The 17,403-nt window shown below is 32.5% G+C and overlaps 1 protein-coding gene across 1 annotated transcript in view; it reads right to left on the reverse strand.

The window, feature by feature from the left end:
- The window catches only part of LOC124361758 (cullin-associated NEDD8-dissociated protein 1), a 30,913-nt gene extending 13,747 nt beyond the window's left edge, over window positions 1-17,166 (reverse strand). Inside the window, exons 1-6 of the mRNA XM_046815723.1 lie at window positions 17,009-17,166; window positions 13,520-13,787; window positions 9,079-9,218; window positions 6,747-6,907; window positions 4,012-4,217; window positions 1,656-1,810 (exon numbers count right to left, since the gene is read on the reverse strand). Of these exons, the coding sequence (XP_046671679.1) occupies window positions 1,656-1,810; window positions 4,012-4,217; window positions 6,747-6,907; window positions 9,079-9,218; window positions 13,520-13,787; window positions 17,009-17,128 (1,050 nt within the window). The 5' untranslated portion in view covers window positions 17,129-17,166. The remainder of the gene's footprint in view (window positions 1-1,655; window positions 1,811-4,011; window positions 4,218-6,746; window positions 6,908-9,078; window positions 9,219-13,519; window positions 13,788-17,008) is intronic.
- Between the last annotated feature and the right edge of the window lie 237 nt (window positions 17,167-17,403).

The raw sequence follows: 17,403 nt of genomic DNA on the forward strand, positions 1-17,403 counted from the left end.
AAATAAGTGGATTTCAATTGTAAATATGTGTAGCTATAGTGACAGTAATATCAATGAGGAATACAGCAAATAATAATAAAATATATATTTATGTTATAGACCAATACATGGTGTAATATTTTTGTCAACTTTATTTTTTTTTTTAACTTTGATTTTTGGTTTTAAAACAAGATTTTTTGTTTGAAAATATCTATGCATGAACATTTGTGTAAAAAGAGGAAGAACTCAGCTTTAAACAAATGGTAAAAAATATATTTATTTAAAAAAACGATTAAAACGGGCGGCAGTGTGAGAAAGTTGTCAAAAATAGAAGATGACAGTGAAAGTGTTAACTTCTACTTCTAGTGAGCTTTTAATGATTAACTCTTCATGTACCAGAACTCTGTGGGCAACCAAACAGCTTGGTGTGTCCTAATGGTAGATCAAATTAATAATTGTGATGTTATGTTCAGATACATCATAACTAAAAAGACAGAATTTATCCAAAATAATACCTGGTTTATCTTTTACAGTAAAATTAGTTGAAGACAATGAAAGGATAATAGTAGTAGAGTACTAACATTACCTAAATAATACAGAACATTTAACCCTTTGAGGTCTCAATAAAAATTGCTTCGACTGTCCTCACGTCGTATTTAATTTCTGTTAGTTTACAGTTCTTTGACAATACACAAATGCAAGTTTTAAATCCCTTTTTCTGCAACTTTTTTATTTTTTTCCTCTTTATATATCAATGTAAATAACCTAAAAAGAATGTTTACATTATTTTATAGTATTTTTTTATAACTTTAAGTAACATTTAAAAAATATAAAAAAGAAGTATAAAAATATAAAAACATTATTTTTATTTTTTTATACATATGTAATAAACCAAAATTACATGAATACAGGTGAAAAGGCACTAGGATCTCATCAGATAAATGTTATTCATTATATAATATTATATATAATACATTATATATATTATAATTTTGCCTTAGTCCAGCCCTAGGCCTACTTTGGGTAACATGTCTAGCTCTTCCTCTTAGTCTACTAGTTTGTAGCCTAGGCCTAACTCTATTATTTGCATCTCCTTGTCCTACTTCTATCACATTATCCACGAATTGATCAAATTCTTCCCCATCATTACCTAAAGTTTCCAATCTAAACACATCACTTTCGTCGTCTAGGTTACCGGCGACTAGGTTACCGTCATTTACCACAATGTTTTCAGAAGAATTTTCACTATGATTCAACTAACAATCACTATCACGGTCTTCTTTAATAATCTGTTTTTCATTTTGGATACTAATTTCACTGAAAATACTATCACAATCATCTAATTCATCTAATATTTCGTCATCGTCAGTAAAACTTGTACTTGGACCAGCCATATTTATAAACACGGGGCAAGTGCAGACGTCAGTTGTATTGGTCTTCTATTTTCACTTCCAATGCCTCCTATATCGTGAATAAAGATCGACGTAGCATTCACGTAACCAAAATAGAAGTCCAAAGTACCGAATAACTCAAATACCGAACAGCAATAGGTTAGAAATGGACAAACAAGCAGTGACATTATCCGGTCGACCTATTGTCGACATGCGAGCGTTCAGCGAAACTGCCGCGGTCGACCTATAGTCGACGACCGACCGCAAAGGGTTAATAAAGCTCACCTGTAAATAATCTCCCAGATTACAAATAATTTGTCCCATACAAGAAATGGCTCTTTCTTTCACTTCTTGATCAATATCAGCAGCTTTCAGCCGGACAAGCGTACAACGGTACAAGTCGTGGGTGAATGGGGCGAAGTCAAAACTGCTTGGGCAATCTGAAACACAAATATGTATAAATAAAACAAAACACTTTTTACATAGTTTTTGCTTTGAGTTAAAATAGAAAATAAATATGAGTTTTATATTAAAATATATACAACTGGTATATGTAGATGGCTGAGTGATTAAGTAATCTGTGTAGTAGACTGTGAGACACAACCTGTCTTGGTTGAACCTCAAATCCGGCACTACAAAATATTCTGTAGACATCACCAAAGTACTTGTTTGTTTATTTTTGTTAATTGAAGACGGTTCTTCACAGCAAGGCCAAAATATCAAAAGATTTTAATTATATTCAAAATGTTTTGATGATATAGTGATGGACAAATTCAAAATGTTCGAATCTCAAATCTGTTTCCAAACCTTAAGAAACTGATTCCTGATTCTCGAATTTTGAATCCTAATAGGTTTTTAGGATAAATATGATTTAAACGTAATCATCATCAATCCAATTCATGCAATTCTTAAACCTATGGAGACTGTTCAATAATATAAAAAGTGATCCAAGAATACCTCTGAATTTTAAGGGATTTGTAGAGTTTCAGAGAAGTAGCTATATTTTAAGAACTAAGTCATTATACCTACCTTATATTTCTATATGGTAATTTGATACATTATAATCTGGACTTTCACAATAAATATTTATGTATATTGCTTATAAAACGTATTTTAAAATTAAAAGGTTTGAAGATTTTCAAAATAACTATAGTCATAATAAAATACAAACATAATATATTTTATATAGACAAAATATTTATACTACTACCAAAGTTGTGAAGTAATAAAAACTAATTATTGCTTACTCCCTGTAAAGCTGCTCAGATCTGCTCAAAGACGCAGAAGACACGTAACATTGTACAAACATAAACATAGAAAATACAAACTTCATTTGAAATATTAGTTTAAACACGATAATTTTGTAATTATTTCAGACTTGCAGCTATACATGTACATAAATATAGTGCAAGGAAATTATTATTTACAATACTACGATAATTTGTTATCTTTCTACAGGGTTTTATACACAAAGTACAAAAAAATTGTCGTGATCGGTAATTTGCGTAATGCCTCTCAGCTGTCATCCACGAATGAACACAGCATAGACTAACGGTTCTACACGAACGTAAATGCAAAATATTATTTAAAACATTACGGTAATTTATCGATTAGGTTAACCATAAACGGGTTTTCAAGCAAGCAAAAACATGTTTAAGTGATCAATATTTTGTGTACTGCCAATTGGCCAATAAATAATGACCCAGCAGATCTTTACTGATTGTCGAATCCAAATTTTTTTTAAATTCAGTGGATTCAGATTGGACACATCACTATGATGCAGTAAGAAACTTTCTGTGATATCTTGACAACAGCTGCATAAGGCTAACAACTAAGATGTTAAACCTTTGAGTGCCACGTATTTATTGAGTGGATGTACTGAAAAGTGCCAGGTATTTTTCTAGTGAGTGCCCCTAAAAGTGCCAGCCCTTTTGAAGGTATTTTGCAAGGTTTCAGCAAAAAATTAACAGTTTGATTATTTAATAAGCTATCAACATACTTTTTTTAATTTTTATTTTGAAGACTCTGTCTAATTAACATAAAATAACAAAGTTACCAAAAAATTAAATTTAGGAATATAAAAAAATGGACTTATGTCAAACAAATTAAGAATTTAAATTTCATTTTTCAACCTATTTAACATTCATTACAAAAAAATTCATCTCCTTTTCTTTGTCCATATCGCTGGAAAGGGTATTCAATTAATTGTCTATAAATCTTGAAAAATGTATACTAATGTCACATTGTTTCCGGTAGCCATGTCAACCAAATGTGTGTATGTGAGTTCAAGATTGATTTTTGTTAAAGTCAGTTGATCGGAAGTGTACTATAACAATTTATTTTGCAAAGAACAATTCTTCACAAACAATTTAATATAATATTAGTTTCAAAATATAAAGTTTTCGACTTTTAGTGATTTTTTTCTGAAAGTCCGGTAAAATCGGACGTTGGCATTCAAAGGGTTAAAGTTTAATCAGCTATCCATGTCACTTTCAGATGTTATATATAAACGTGAAAATATTTAATTTAAAATTAATTTTACCCATCCAATGTGACTGGGAGGGGGGGGGTTACAGAGGGTTATAGTGCAGTTATAAATACATTCAGGAGGAAAATATGGATTAGTGGTATTTCAGTTTACCTAGAGGTCTAATGACTTTGACCAGTTGCTGCAGCACCAGCAGGGCTTCTGCTGTGATCTTGTAGAAGCTGTCAGCGACCGCTGCTATGATGGGAGGGATCAGCACCTGCATGTGTTGATGGAACACTTCAGGGGGGTGTGAGGTCAGCAGGCAGTGGACAAATGATAAAGTGTCAATCTTCATGTTGCTGCTCGAGTTCTTGTCTCTGATATCAAAACAGATAAATAACATTAGATCTGTTAATGAGCAGTAAACAAGGGAGATGCAAAACAGTGCAACTTTCATGATCAATGAATTTAAACATCAGTAATAAGGCTTCACCACAAAATAATGAAGTGTTTTATGCTTTAAAAATACTTAAACTGAGTCCTATAGTTTTTCTGATATAACAATATTTCCTTTTAAGGATTACACTAGAAATTGCAATTTTAACCCTTCTCTCGCCATAGACGGATATATAAGAATGGTAGACTTGACTAAAATGCAAAATACAGTTATATCCGATGTTATAGGTTATGTCTCTTGGAGAGTTTTTTTTTGTTCAGCAAAAGCCTTCGAAATGCGTTGCCAAGGAAGTATGCACGGGGACGGGAGCACCCTTTGACTAATTCTGATCGTCTGCTCGTCAGTTCTGCGTCTCCTAAAGAGCCATAACCAAACATATCCGTTGCATGTATTACTACTTTCTCGGCTGTCATGAGCATACGCATCTACTATGTATCTCATTATTATTCTTCATCGTGTGGCAGTGTTGTGATTAGTTTGAAATATTTATCTTGTTTTATAGTAAAATTTAACTTAACTTTTCAATTTCATTACATTTCACAATGAAATTAAAATTTATTTGTAACAGTTTTGTAAATTTTTTATTTTCATTAATAAATACGCTAATTTTAAGTAAAACTTTGTTTTAAACATTATATTTTTTGCTATTACCTTTTATAATTTAGCTAAAGTAAAAATTAGCTTTGAACTTAAAGAAACAAAATATTACAATGGGTTCAAATGAATTCTCAATAGTCCATTTTATTTTATCTCTGCAGAAAATATTAAAACCATATAATTTTAAAAGATTGGTTAGAAATATACAACCATTTCATTTACAAATTTTTTAAATTAATTTTTTGTAGAATTTTATATAAATTTGCACTGAATTAACTCTGATAAACTGATTAAGTTGGATTTGTTAAATGGAAGATATTATGAATTTTATGCTTGTTTAAATTATTTTGTTTTAACTTCTGCAGATACAGACAGAATTGATTTTCCAAAAAACAACACACAAAATGTGGTACTTACATATTGCTTAAGACACTGGATATAAATAAGATTTTGTTTAAAGATCCCATAAATAATAATGGCAGAATTAATATTTGAATACCTTTGTATAAAATTTGATGGTAAAGACTTAAGCCATTGCAGATGTTGTAAATTAATTGATTGTATAGTTAATAATTTAATTTGCTGTTAGAAGATTGAAAAATTGCAGCTGTTACCAATAGTAAATAAACAAGTTAGAGCAGTCCGCACGAAAATGATCCGTATTGTGTATAAACTAATATCTTATCCTTATAGTTTGTCTTTGTCTTATATAATAAGGAAAATGACAAGAAAAGCTAAAACTTGCTTAAGAAAACTTATAATTATCACGTTTTAATTTCCACTTTCATCACCTTGAACGTACTATTACAGGACAACTATACATTTTGTAATGTTCCTCATTTACTCAAAATGGTATTGGAACTCACAAGATCGGGTAGCCTTCAGATCATTATGTCCTTTTTCTCAATATGTTCCTCAGAACTAAGCATTAAAACTTTATATCCTTTTGAGCCTGGAGAACTAAAAGAAATCACTTTGATTGGGACCCGGGAACAGCAAGGTGAAAGATATATATTTCCAAAGAACAACAACTCTGGGCTGGAGGCATAACTCTTCATTAACAATGCCTTTAACATAAAAAAACATCAGCATTGTCTTGATGTTTGATACCACTTGACAGGACTTTTATCATTGAAGAAGATAAGGGGGTTTCCACTTGCTTGATTTCTATACAAACATAGCACCACAATGTCTCTAGTTATGATGTTGCATAGCAATTTTGGACCCCATTTCAGCTGGTTTTTGATTTGATGACAGGACTCAAAAGATTGCATCTTCTTTTTTCTAAGTGAGCATACAAATTTCTCTGCATTTCTTTGTATCATTAGCAAATATTCGGACTAAATTGAATTTTCTGTCATTTTAGAAAATTGTTCAACCATTTGGCCATGATCTAACTTGCCAAGTTTTCATACATTTTTGATGAAAAGTTTTAAATACAGTTAGGCTTTAACACAAACATTACCGTTTTTAAATATAGAAAATTAAAAAAAAACTCTTTTGGATTACTCAAAGGATTTCCTATGTAACCAGTTTAGAAATATTTTCACCATTGTTATAACTAAAAGAAAAAAAAATATATTACAGAACATTGCACATGTAATTTAGCTGCCTCATACTTTAAAAATTTGGAAAACTGTGATATTAATTTAACTAATAACAGAAACAATCAGGTTATTTTTTACAGACTGTTATAAAAACATAAAATTTCAATATTTTTAAACAATTGTTTTAAACATAAGTGAATGCAAGAAACGTTAAAGATACGATTAATTCTTGTAAATGAGACGGTTTTCATTGCATATAAGCAGACTGTTTAATCTGACCGTAGATTACAAGTATACAACTGTACCCGAGAGAGTACTGGATGCCTGGGATAAGAGCTGGCACATGGTTGGTGACGGCTCCGGGCAGGACAGACACCAGCTCCTTGAGCAGAGCGAAGCAGTCCTGGCGAGTCTTGATACTGCGCTCCTTCATCTGGATGTGGATGGCTTTCACAAGTGCAGGAACCTGAAACCCACATGTCACACATTGAATGAACTATAATTGAAGAGGTTACCAATTTATTACTTTCAATTCTCTACCAACAAATGGTATAGAGATCCCACTGATTCAGACTTGCACTTATCCATACACAGCTAAAAACCAACTTTTACAAAATGTTACAGAGCACTTGCAGAAAAGTTTTCCTGGCTGATGGATCGGACAAGGTTCAATTCAATTCTTTTTATTGCATAAGGTACACAGAAGTACATCGTAATCGTCAATATAGAATAAATCTAAACTTGTATATGCAGAACCAGTTAATTCCAAAGAATTATTGAACCCAATTTTAAACGCTTGTGAACTACTTAAGCACGCCCGAGATGTTATCAGAAAAGATACACCTAGTTTCATTAAATGCACTAGATTGTGCATAAATTATCACAGAAATCATTTTGAACACAATTTTTGAATGGAAATTGGAAAAAAGATTAACAAAGATCAGCAATTAAAATGTTTTGTTTTTACGAACAACGTTCATTTAACCCTTTGAACCCCAGACCAAAATATTGATGGTGGGAAAAACGTACCAAAACCATTTTACCTAAGAACTACAGAGAATCCCCGGAGCAGAAACAGCTGTATTGCATACTGTTCTTAAAAAATTAATATTTTTGCTATTTTTTATGCTATTGTCTTGTATTACACACCAAAATGCCCAGAATGAAATTGTGTACACAGAAAAAGTTTAGTCTGAAGTATAAAAAATTGTTTAACAACATTAAAATAACTTTAAAATATAAGTTTATAGATTTCTAGGTAAAAAAAATAGATTTTAAGATTTTTTAAATTCAAAAATAAGAAAAATTTTTACTATGGACACCCATATTTTTATTTTTCTAAATTTAGTTTTATGTATGTACAAAAACAATTATTATATTGATATCTCTAAAGATAAAGATTTTGCAACCGCGATCTCATTGAGGCCGGTTGGTCATTGTCCGGAGTAGGCCTAGCGGCGGCGTTACCGTGAGAAGTAGATAGCTGACTAAATGGCATTTCTTCGTTATCTGAGACTGAGATAGTTGGCCTATAGGCAGGATCAACATCAGTGTCATCACTGAAAATTGATGAGACGTCAGACCAATCATCATCTGATAGGTCAACATCCAGTTGTCTGTCCAATTCACTCGGGTGATTTACAATGTTGTCACTCATTGTTCATAGAACTGATTATTACTATAAGATTAAAACTAAAGAAAAAGTGACTAAAAGCAGTCCTCAATTACAACATTTAACTCAATTCACACGCACAAAGACAATATACATAACATTAGACCGCTTTGTAAACAAATACAGCTGTAGCAAGAAAGAGTAATATATTTTTTTGAGCATAGATGTTATTTTAAATACACTATATTACTAACAAAAAATTTGTATTTTATTAAAATACTCATAAATATGTATTAATACTCGTAAAATAAGTATTTTACGGTTTCAAATAAATATGTATTAAACGCATATACCATGGCGACAATATTACGTCGCCCGGGGATTCTCGCATCTTCATTGGCGACGATACATCGTCGCCGCGGGGATTTTCGCATATTTTCTCGGCGACGATATTTCATCGCCTGGGGTTCAAAGGGTTAATAAACAAAGATTGCATTTTCTATCTTATTTTTCGTATGTGTTAATTTAATTAATATTAATTTTTTTTAACTTAGTATTTGTTTATTATTAGCCTATTTCAAAAGTCTCTTCAGATTAAATTAAATTCTCTAAAAGTTTTGGTTAAAAAGTTGATGTGTTTATTACCCATTTAATGATTAATTTACTTAAAATCTAAACAATGCACATGTTTTTAGACGAAATTTTGCATATTTTTGTCTGATATCTCAGAAATGGGTGGTCTGAGAGGTATAGGACATATTTTTACTCAATTTTACAGTTCATTTTACAAAAAATCCAATAAATTTAACTACTATCATTACACCATAAAAACATTAGTTTTGCTTTACTTCCACCCTTTCCTAGAAAATCGGGCAAATGTTTCACTACCCGTAGCTCACTAACAAAGCGTTTCCGGACATATGTTTATATGAACTTTTTTCATTATTTTCAAGAAAGGAAACCACCTGAGAAGTTTGTCGGGTTACTCGTGGGACACCCTGTATAGTACAGTGAGATTACTGTACCTGAGACTGCAGTAGGCAGAGAGGAGCATCTTCTTGTTCCATGCAGTTGGGGTCCAGAGTGTTGCCGGTGGTAGGCCTGGTCTGTCTCAGCAGTGCCATATAAGCATGGAAGATATCACTCTTCACATTCTCTTCCCTCTCTGTAGGAGATAACATTTATCTTTAATTTATTTTAAGTCACATGTTAGTAATTCAAATTGGTATCTACAAGCACACCAGTATTAACCCCAATGATTAATTAACCCTTTCGGGACTTATTAAAAAGTATTAATTTCTCTATCTGGTTGTATTTAAATGTTCGCTTAAAGAACAGCGTTATATTTTTTAAAGTAACACTTTTTATTTAAAATAAATATTGTATAGCATGGCTTTTTTTATTAAGCTTTAAATTTAGAGTAAAACAATTATATTTTTACTTTAAAATTTAATGATGAAAACAAATATTTTGTTGTTGTTTTTAAACCGAAATCTCAAGTTTAGTGTATATTTTAAAGCTGTTGGTACATCAAATGACAATTGTTTTATTGAATATGTTTATCTTAAATTATTTCTTTTGATTTGTATTATTATTTCTATCCTAACTAACTGTAAAAAATAAAATGTATATAAATCACTGTTGTTAGCGATATCTAGGCTTAAAATGGCTCAATTTAGGGTGTAATTTTTTAGAAATTTTAAAATGTAAACATGATTTTTGTGTGATACTCTGAAACAACTTAAAAGGGTCTTCTTATTACACTGAACATGTCATAAACAAAGTTTATTATCTTAACCCTCTCCCGCTCGCATTGTTTCCAGGCGCTCACGGTGCTTCTAACCTCAATTAATTCGCTCTGCCGGCTGTGCTCGGTCAAAATACGCTGCACCTCAACTTACACACGTTCTGTCATTGTAATTAACTATAATTATATATATTAATTATTTTACAAAAATATTTGGTTCAATGAAGTTGATTGTACGAGACCAGGGTGGGGGCACACGGACAGCTGGGCACCGGTGGCGCGGGGTTGTTTGTTGCGCAGTTACTTGGTGAGGGTCATTGTCTGGCTCGCCGTCACTGCCACTGTGATCACTCCGAACTACATCCTAAATGCCACCAACCACTTCACAAGGCTCTGGTACATCACTACACTTACTTGAATCGTCGCAATCACTACTAATAACGAGATCGATTTCACTGTCACGAAGTTTACGACTACAACCCGCCATTGTTTCCGCACAACTAATACAAATAGCAAAATAATGGAATAAATCTAGTGTAAAAGTAAAGTAAATGGTCTCCTGATAGCAAACAACCCGTAGTAGTACAAAATATTGCTACTCGAGAGCAGCACTTATCGGCTCTAGTCGGTAAAGCAGTGCGTGCCGATCTGTGCCGTTTAAGCTGCAGTGGCTACGTGGTGGCCGTGCCGATTCATGCCTTGCGAGCGGGAGAGGGTTAAACTGTATTTACTGAGTGTGCCAAAATGTTTAATAAAATAATTTTAAAAATTAAGTATTGTTTAGTTCTTATTATAAGATGGGAAGAAACCATATTTTATCAACATTTTTAGTGAGTTTTTATTCATGAATGAAAAAAATTAATTAATGAAGTATGTTGTAAAACCACTTACAGTTGGGTTTACAAAATTTAATACTTTTAGTCTGAAATTAAAATATTTTTAATAGTTATGTGCATTACATCCCATTAAATACCTCCTAAAAAAACAATTCTTTTATTTAAAGTTTTCTCTTCAGTACTGAAAATGATAGCTTAACCCTTTAAGTGGCAAGCAACGTCTGAGACGTTCTATTTACGCCGCCGTGACGTGGCAAGCGACATCTTAGAAGTCGTTTCACATTGCCGCTTATTGCTAGGCAACCGATAATTATTTTTACGCCTAGTTTGCACAGTTGCGTTCACCACTAAATTTCTAATACATTTCATATAGTATCATCAACATCACGATGAAATAATCAATGGTACTAACTGAAATAATCCTAAGTTTTCTCCCGCGGTCTGTGGCAAAACTAGCTGAGTAGGCCTACGTGACTGTTTCGTTTCTCTTGGCTTGTACATATAGCTATATATTTTCTTTATTATTATAACATTGTCTATCTTTTTGGTTTGTAATAAATTTGGCATTGTTTTTACGATCTTGTGTTAGTTTGTTTATTCACTGTTTCCTGGTACCAAATTTCATTTTCAAGTTTGATCACAAACAAAAAACTAAAAATAATAATTTACTGTAATAAACTGATCTGGTAGATCTGTAGAAAAACTCTTTCTCTTCAAAATAAAATATAGTATGCAAAGATTCTACAGCATTTAGGTTGTTTTTTACCATTTTCAACAAAACAACTTTTTTTGCTATTTTGCAAAAAAATTTATTTTTTATTTTTTCATCTATATTATTTATTTTTTAATTTTCAAACTTTTTCCTTTGGTATTTGTAGGAAATTATTGTTTCTACTTTTGGTATATAATGGATTTTCTGTAACTGTTTTTATTATTTTTTACAAAGTGTCAAAAAACAATTTTAGTTCGGTCAATCAACATTTTTTGGTTTTTCACATGATAAGTCCAATTCAGGTTTCAAGAAATCATTTTATTTTGTCATAATATCAAAATTCAACTCTTTCTGAAGAGTTCAGTATGCAACATGACTAGGTTAGAGTAAAAAATATATTTTTGGTGAATTTCTAAAAAATACTCTGCAAAGTGGCCAAAAAGAGCTTGCCACTGTGGAAGTTTAGCATTGCCACTTCTAGGGCTAAAACATGATTTAAAATCTTAGTTATTAGGCTTAAATGGCCAATGTCATCACTGCAAGTACTGAGACAGTGTAGGCTAGAAAACTTAAATGTTAATTTACAAAATTAAACAATTCCAATCCAGTAAATAATTTTTGTTAACAATACAAATCAACTTAAGTTTAATATCACAATGCATTTTAATACTTTCGAAGTAGTTTTCCATTCCTATCTAAAAGATAACAATAATAGTTCTCATACTCTATCCCACTACATATCTGGACTAAACAGGTACTTGTATAACCTCTTAATAGGCTTATCACTACTAAGCAACCTACTGAGCTACCTGTTATATGACAAATATAATTGCCTGCCCAAGTCAGCTCCTTAGTGTAGGGTGTGAAAGATACTGGGTTTGGTGTGTACATAAATGAAGTGCCATTTCGGATTAAAATCATAGTAATCAAATGTACTACTATTATTAAACATACATTTTAAACACATCTTTTAGTCAAGTAATTTCCAAAACATTTTAATTTATTACAAACCGGCTATGATATGGCTTTTGGAAATTCTCTAACCACCCCTGACCACAAACCATTCGTTCTTTAACTTCTCAAAAAGTTTTTTTTAATGAGTGAAAAAGGGTTTTTTAAATTACGTGTATAGGCATTGTTATTATTACAACATTGAAATAAGGAAAGATGCATCTGTGAATTGAAATACTTTTTTGTGTCTAGTGCTACGATTATATCTTAGAAACTACATCATTTTTTTTACTAAAAATGTACAGTTCACAGTGAGAATGATTGATAGGATGAGAGTATCACTTGATCGGAAGAACTCTCTACAGCAGTCTTGCTTGTCCAGTATCCAGACGAACCCTAATGTCATCTTCTATATGCAGAAAATCCTACAGAATGAATTGGCACAGCAGAAATTATACCTTAGGTACCTTCTGATTCTAATGGCACTATAACCTTATCTGAGAGTTCTCCAGGAAACAAATTTAGGAAATCATCACTTAATATTCTAAATGGCACCAAGTTTAACTCTACATTATTGACCAATATAATTTTCTGTTAGATTTGTTTTTGTTTCTTTAACCTGAAACTCAGACTGTCTATTCTAGAAACCATATGCTCACAAAACTTTGCTTCTTGCGCATTAGGAGTTTATAAGCAGTCAGAAAGTGATTGTGTTGTTTTATTTTATCCATATTTCTTTGCGTTTTATACAGCAATCCGAAGTGTATACTTTTTTTCTGTACCAAATTAAGTGTGTTATACAAGTATAATGCAACTTTGGCACTACTCAATATTGGACAAGCGTTTGCATATTATGATTAAAGATTAATTGAATTTTATCAAAGAAAATATCAATGCTTCTAGTGATTGTCTCATCTGGAAGACAGAGATGACCTAAACTCAGGACAAAAACATGCAGCAGTATTCTGCTTACTAACCTTAAGTAGCTGGACAGAGTTTATTAAGTTAAATGAGAACTAATTTCTGCAAACAGCATAAACATTTTAGCTTAAAATAATAATTTAACATTTGTATAATTTCTTTTAGAATATGACTATAAATTTTTGTATCAAACAGGATCAGTCAATTTCTGATAACAATGACGATTGTTATTTGACATTTCTGTGTGAAAGTGAAATGGTACTGAAACGAGTCAGTAAAACATATCAGCTATTATTAACCTTTAAACCGAGCGATGAGGGCGGGAGACACCACTCGGTACAAATCGGGCAACAGGTCCCTGCGTGTGGAGATAACAGCCTCCAAGCACTTGGCCGCGGCACGCCGCACCTTCCAGCTCATGTCATCATCATCTGAATACTCGTCATTGGCATCCTCGTCCTCTCCTCCCTCCTCCTCAGTCTCCATCCCTCCCTCTCCATCTAGCTCTCCATCATCGTAGTTGTAGTTTGGATCGTATGTCATGTAGTTCAGGCACAGCTCTGTTATCTGCAGTCATATCATTGAACCTTTAGCTGCTTTAATAATATGTACCGAATAGGTCAAGAAATGATTAAACACAGTTTTATTACAATAAAACACTGGATACTACTTAGGTATACTACTCTCTCTGGAGGTTGTTTTACTTTAATGACAAACATTTGTTCTTAATGTGTTCTTCTTAACCTCATTTATACATACTTTAATTATTGTTTCCATTAATTTATATTTTAATTAAAATTGTGTAGTCAAAGTGGAGAAGTTTGAAGAATGTCAACGTTTAAAATAAATTACAAGCAACAAATTTTTTAGGAATGGATTAAAAAATTTTCAGCATGGTATGCTGATATTTTTTACAATACTCAAAGATTTGGATATCTGTGAACCACATAGTAAATCATTACTTTATAAAAGTTATAGAATTAAATTATTGTTTTCTACTGCTATATATACAGGGTGGAAAAAAAGTATGGAAACGCTTTCACTAATTTTGTATGGCTTCACTTATACAAATTAAATTTTGTACATCACCACTTGTATTAAGAACCTAGTTTTTGAGACCAGTGGGGACATTTTATCTTTTCAGGGGGACGGCCCGTGAGGAGTCGGACGAAAATCTTAAATGTAAGCATAGGCCGAGTTTGGTATCAAATTAAAGGCCTAATAAAGAGAAACTCATTACCGCAAACCGCACTTAAAAAGGTTGACCCTATCCAGAGTACGGGCCGTTTGAATTTCAGAAATAACGTTTGATTAATTATTATTTCTCCGCAATTTCACAGTCTCAAGTAAACTGTTCTGACTGAAAATGACACTTTATGGAACACAATTATCCAAAAGAATTAAATTAAAAATTATCTATGTATTACAAAAAATACCCATACCTTTTAAATGAGGTGCTCAAACTGCTCTCCGAACACTTGTTGGCAATGAGCTAGTCTATTATAAAAACCTACTGCAGTCACATTGTGAAGCATATCGGGTGTAATTCTTCTAGCTTCTTCTAATAAACGATTTGTCAGCTCCTCAATGTTGGCTGGTTTAGTTTTATACACATTATCTTTTAAGAAGCCCCACAAAAAGAAATCTAGTGGATTAAGATCCGGTGACCTAGCCGGCCACTCAACGGTACCCCTGCGACCAATCCAACGGTTAGGAAACACTTCATCTAACAGATTGCGCATCCGCAAATAGTAATGGGGCGGTGCTCCATCTTGCTGAAACCATACTGCATTAGAATTTGCCCCAAGAAGAGCACGCACTGCTGGCAAAATGTTATTTGACAACATATTGAAATAAATTTCGCCTGTTAGATTTCCATCTATCACAAACGGTCCTACAATGTTATTGTTTATTATTCCAGCCCACATATTCACTTTCTGAGGCCTTTGTGTGTGGCCTTCTATCATCCAGTGTGGATTATGGTCGGCCCCAGTAACGGCAATTATGCCTATTAACTTGTCCATTAACAAAGAATGTAGCTTCATCTGAAAACAATATCGAACTTAAAAAATTTTTAATTTCGTCACACTTTCTCATCATTATTTCGCAAAATTCAGTCCTTCGATCAAAATCATCCTCTGCAAGTTCTTGGGTTAGGGTTACTTTAAAAGGGTGATACTTGTTTTTTGTGTAAAACATCCAACACTGAGGTATGGCTCATATCAAGATCTTCTGCAGCCACTCTGGCCGAGGTGCTGGGATTTTCAACAAATTATGTTTGGAGTACATCCACAGATTTTTGTTCATTTGTTGCCGATTTAGGCCTGCCACTTCTTTCGCGACCTTTGACTGTTCTAGTTTCTTCAAATCTTTTTACTGTCTTAAACACTGTTGACTTACTAATTGGGGGTCTATCAAGAAAAGTGTCACTAAACAAATGCGCTGTTTCTTCATAGGGACGAACTAGACATCCATACCCACGCATCATAAGCAGCGTGATTCTCTCAAACTCACTAAGTGACATTGCTTTTTAAAACTAGTAGAATAAAATGTAAACTCTTAAATAAAAAAATTTATAACTATCGCAGTACCTTCTAGTGAAGACTTTCAACTTTATCTTACGTGGACGAAATTATAACTAGACTAAAAACCAAGCTGATATTAAAAATACAAAACTGTGGAGTTTTGCTGTGACAGTACTGTTTGTATTGCCTAAACCAGTTTATGTTTGCTTGAGATAAAAGGGCTGGAGGGACTGGACCTTGACCTCATGTTGATAAGGAGTTACGGTGGTATTATTGAATACTCTCAGTTTCTTGAAGACAAGACAGGAAAACCCCTATTTACTGTTATCCAACAAATGTAGAGGTAAAAAAAATAATTTTTTGTTGGAAATTGTTTTTCAAATTTACATAACCGACATAAAACATACTACTGAAAGTAAATTAGTTACTTCACAAGACAAAATTACAAAATTTCTTTGTCATGAAATTCATACGGCCCGTACTCTGGATAGGGTCAACCTTTTTAAGTGCGGTTTGCGGTAATGAGTTTCTCTTTACTAGACCTTTAATTTGATACCAAACTCGGCCTATGCTTACATTTAAGATTTTCGACCGACTCCTCACGGGCCGTCCCCCCCTGAAAAGATAAAATGTCCCCACTGGACTCAAAAACTAGGTTCTTAACACAAGTGGTGATGTACAAAATTTAATTTGTATAAGTGAAGCCATACAAAATTAGTGAAAGCGTTTCCATACTTTTTTTCCACCCTGTATATATTATGTTTATATACCTATAAGAGTTACGGTTTTGATAAATTAAATTATATTTACTATATTTTTTGCTGCTAGTCCAAAAAACTAATAAAAATGAAAGAAATTTGTAGTATAAGACAACATATTACAGCACTATAACGTTTTTAAATCGAACACTATCAAATCTCCACAAAAAAGTACACAGATTTATTAATTTTCTAGCACAAGTGATAGCAATGGTTTTTCAAAACAAATACGTCAGAATGCATTTGACGCATTTAAAATATTATGACAAATGATTATTTCCAATTGTTCAGTGATTATAACTCAATCGTTCAGTAGGCCTAGAAGATTATATATCTAACGTTTAATTAAAAACATTTTATGTAGGATATTACTGAAATCACAGTAAACTACTGTTCTGACAACTTTCTAAAAGTGTGGTTATAAAAGGGTTAAAATAGAAATGGGTCATGGCAGTTTTAAGATATTTGTTTTTAATAGAATATAATAGGTGAACCCAGGACTCACAGTGTTTATGTGGGGAGTAATCTCCTTGGGGCAGCGCTGCACGAAAGCCTCACAAGCTTGCAGACAATATTCCCTCAGCTCATCATCCTCCTTGCTGCTGTATCTCACAAGCAGTGGCATCACCCGCTCTATGTGCTCTCCAAATCTGTGTCCAGCTTGTCGACTGAAACATCATCTCTTACTATTTTTAGTTATATCACTTTATCATCCAAATTTTAAATGGTTATTATTCTATAGAATATCACTATTCCAATCGCTTACTTTCTTCATGCCTGAAAATTAGTTAAGCACTAACATAAATTAAATCTGCACTGAATTAGTATTATAAAATTCTACATTTAATTCTACTTTTCTTCTAATTTAACCTAATTCTAATTAGGTTATAGGGAGATATC

Source organism: Homalodisca vitripennis, chromosome 5 (genome assembly GCF_021130785.1).
Source record: "Homalodisca vitripennis isolate AUS2020 chromosome 5, UT_GWSS_2.1, whole genome shotgun sequence".
NCBI lineage: Eukaryota > Metazoa > Arthropoda > Insecta > Hemiptera > Cicadellidae > Homalodisca > Homalodisca vitripennis.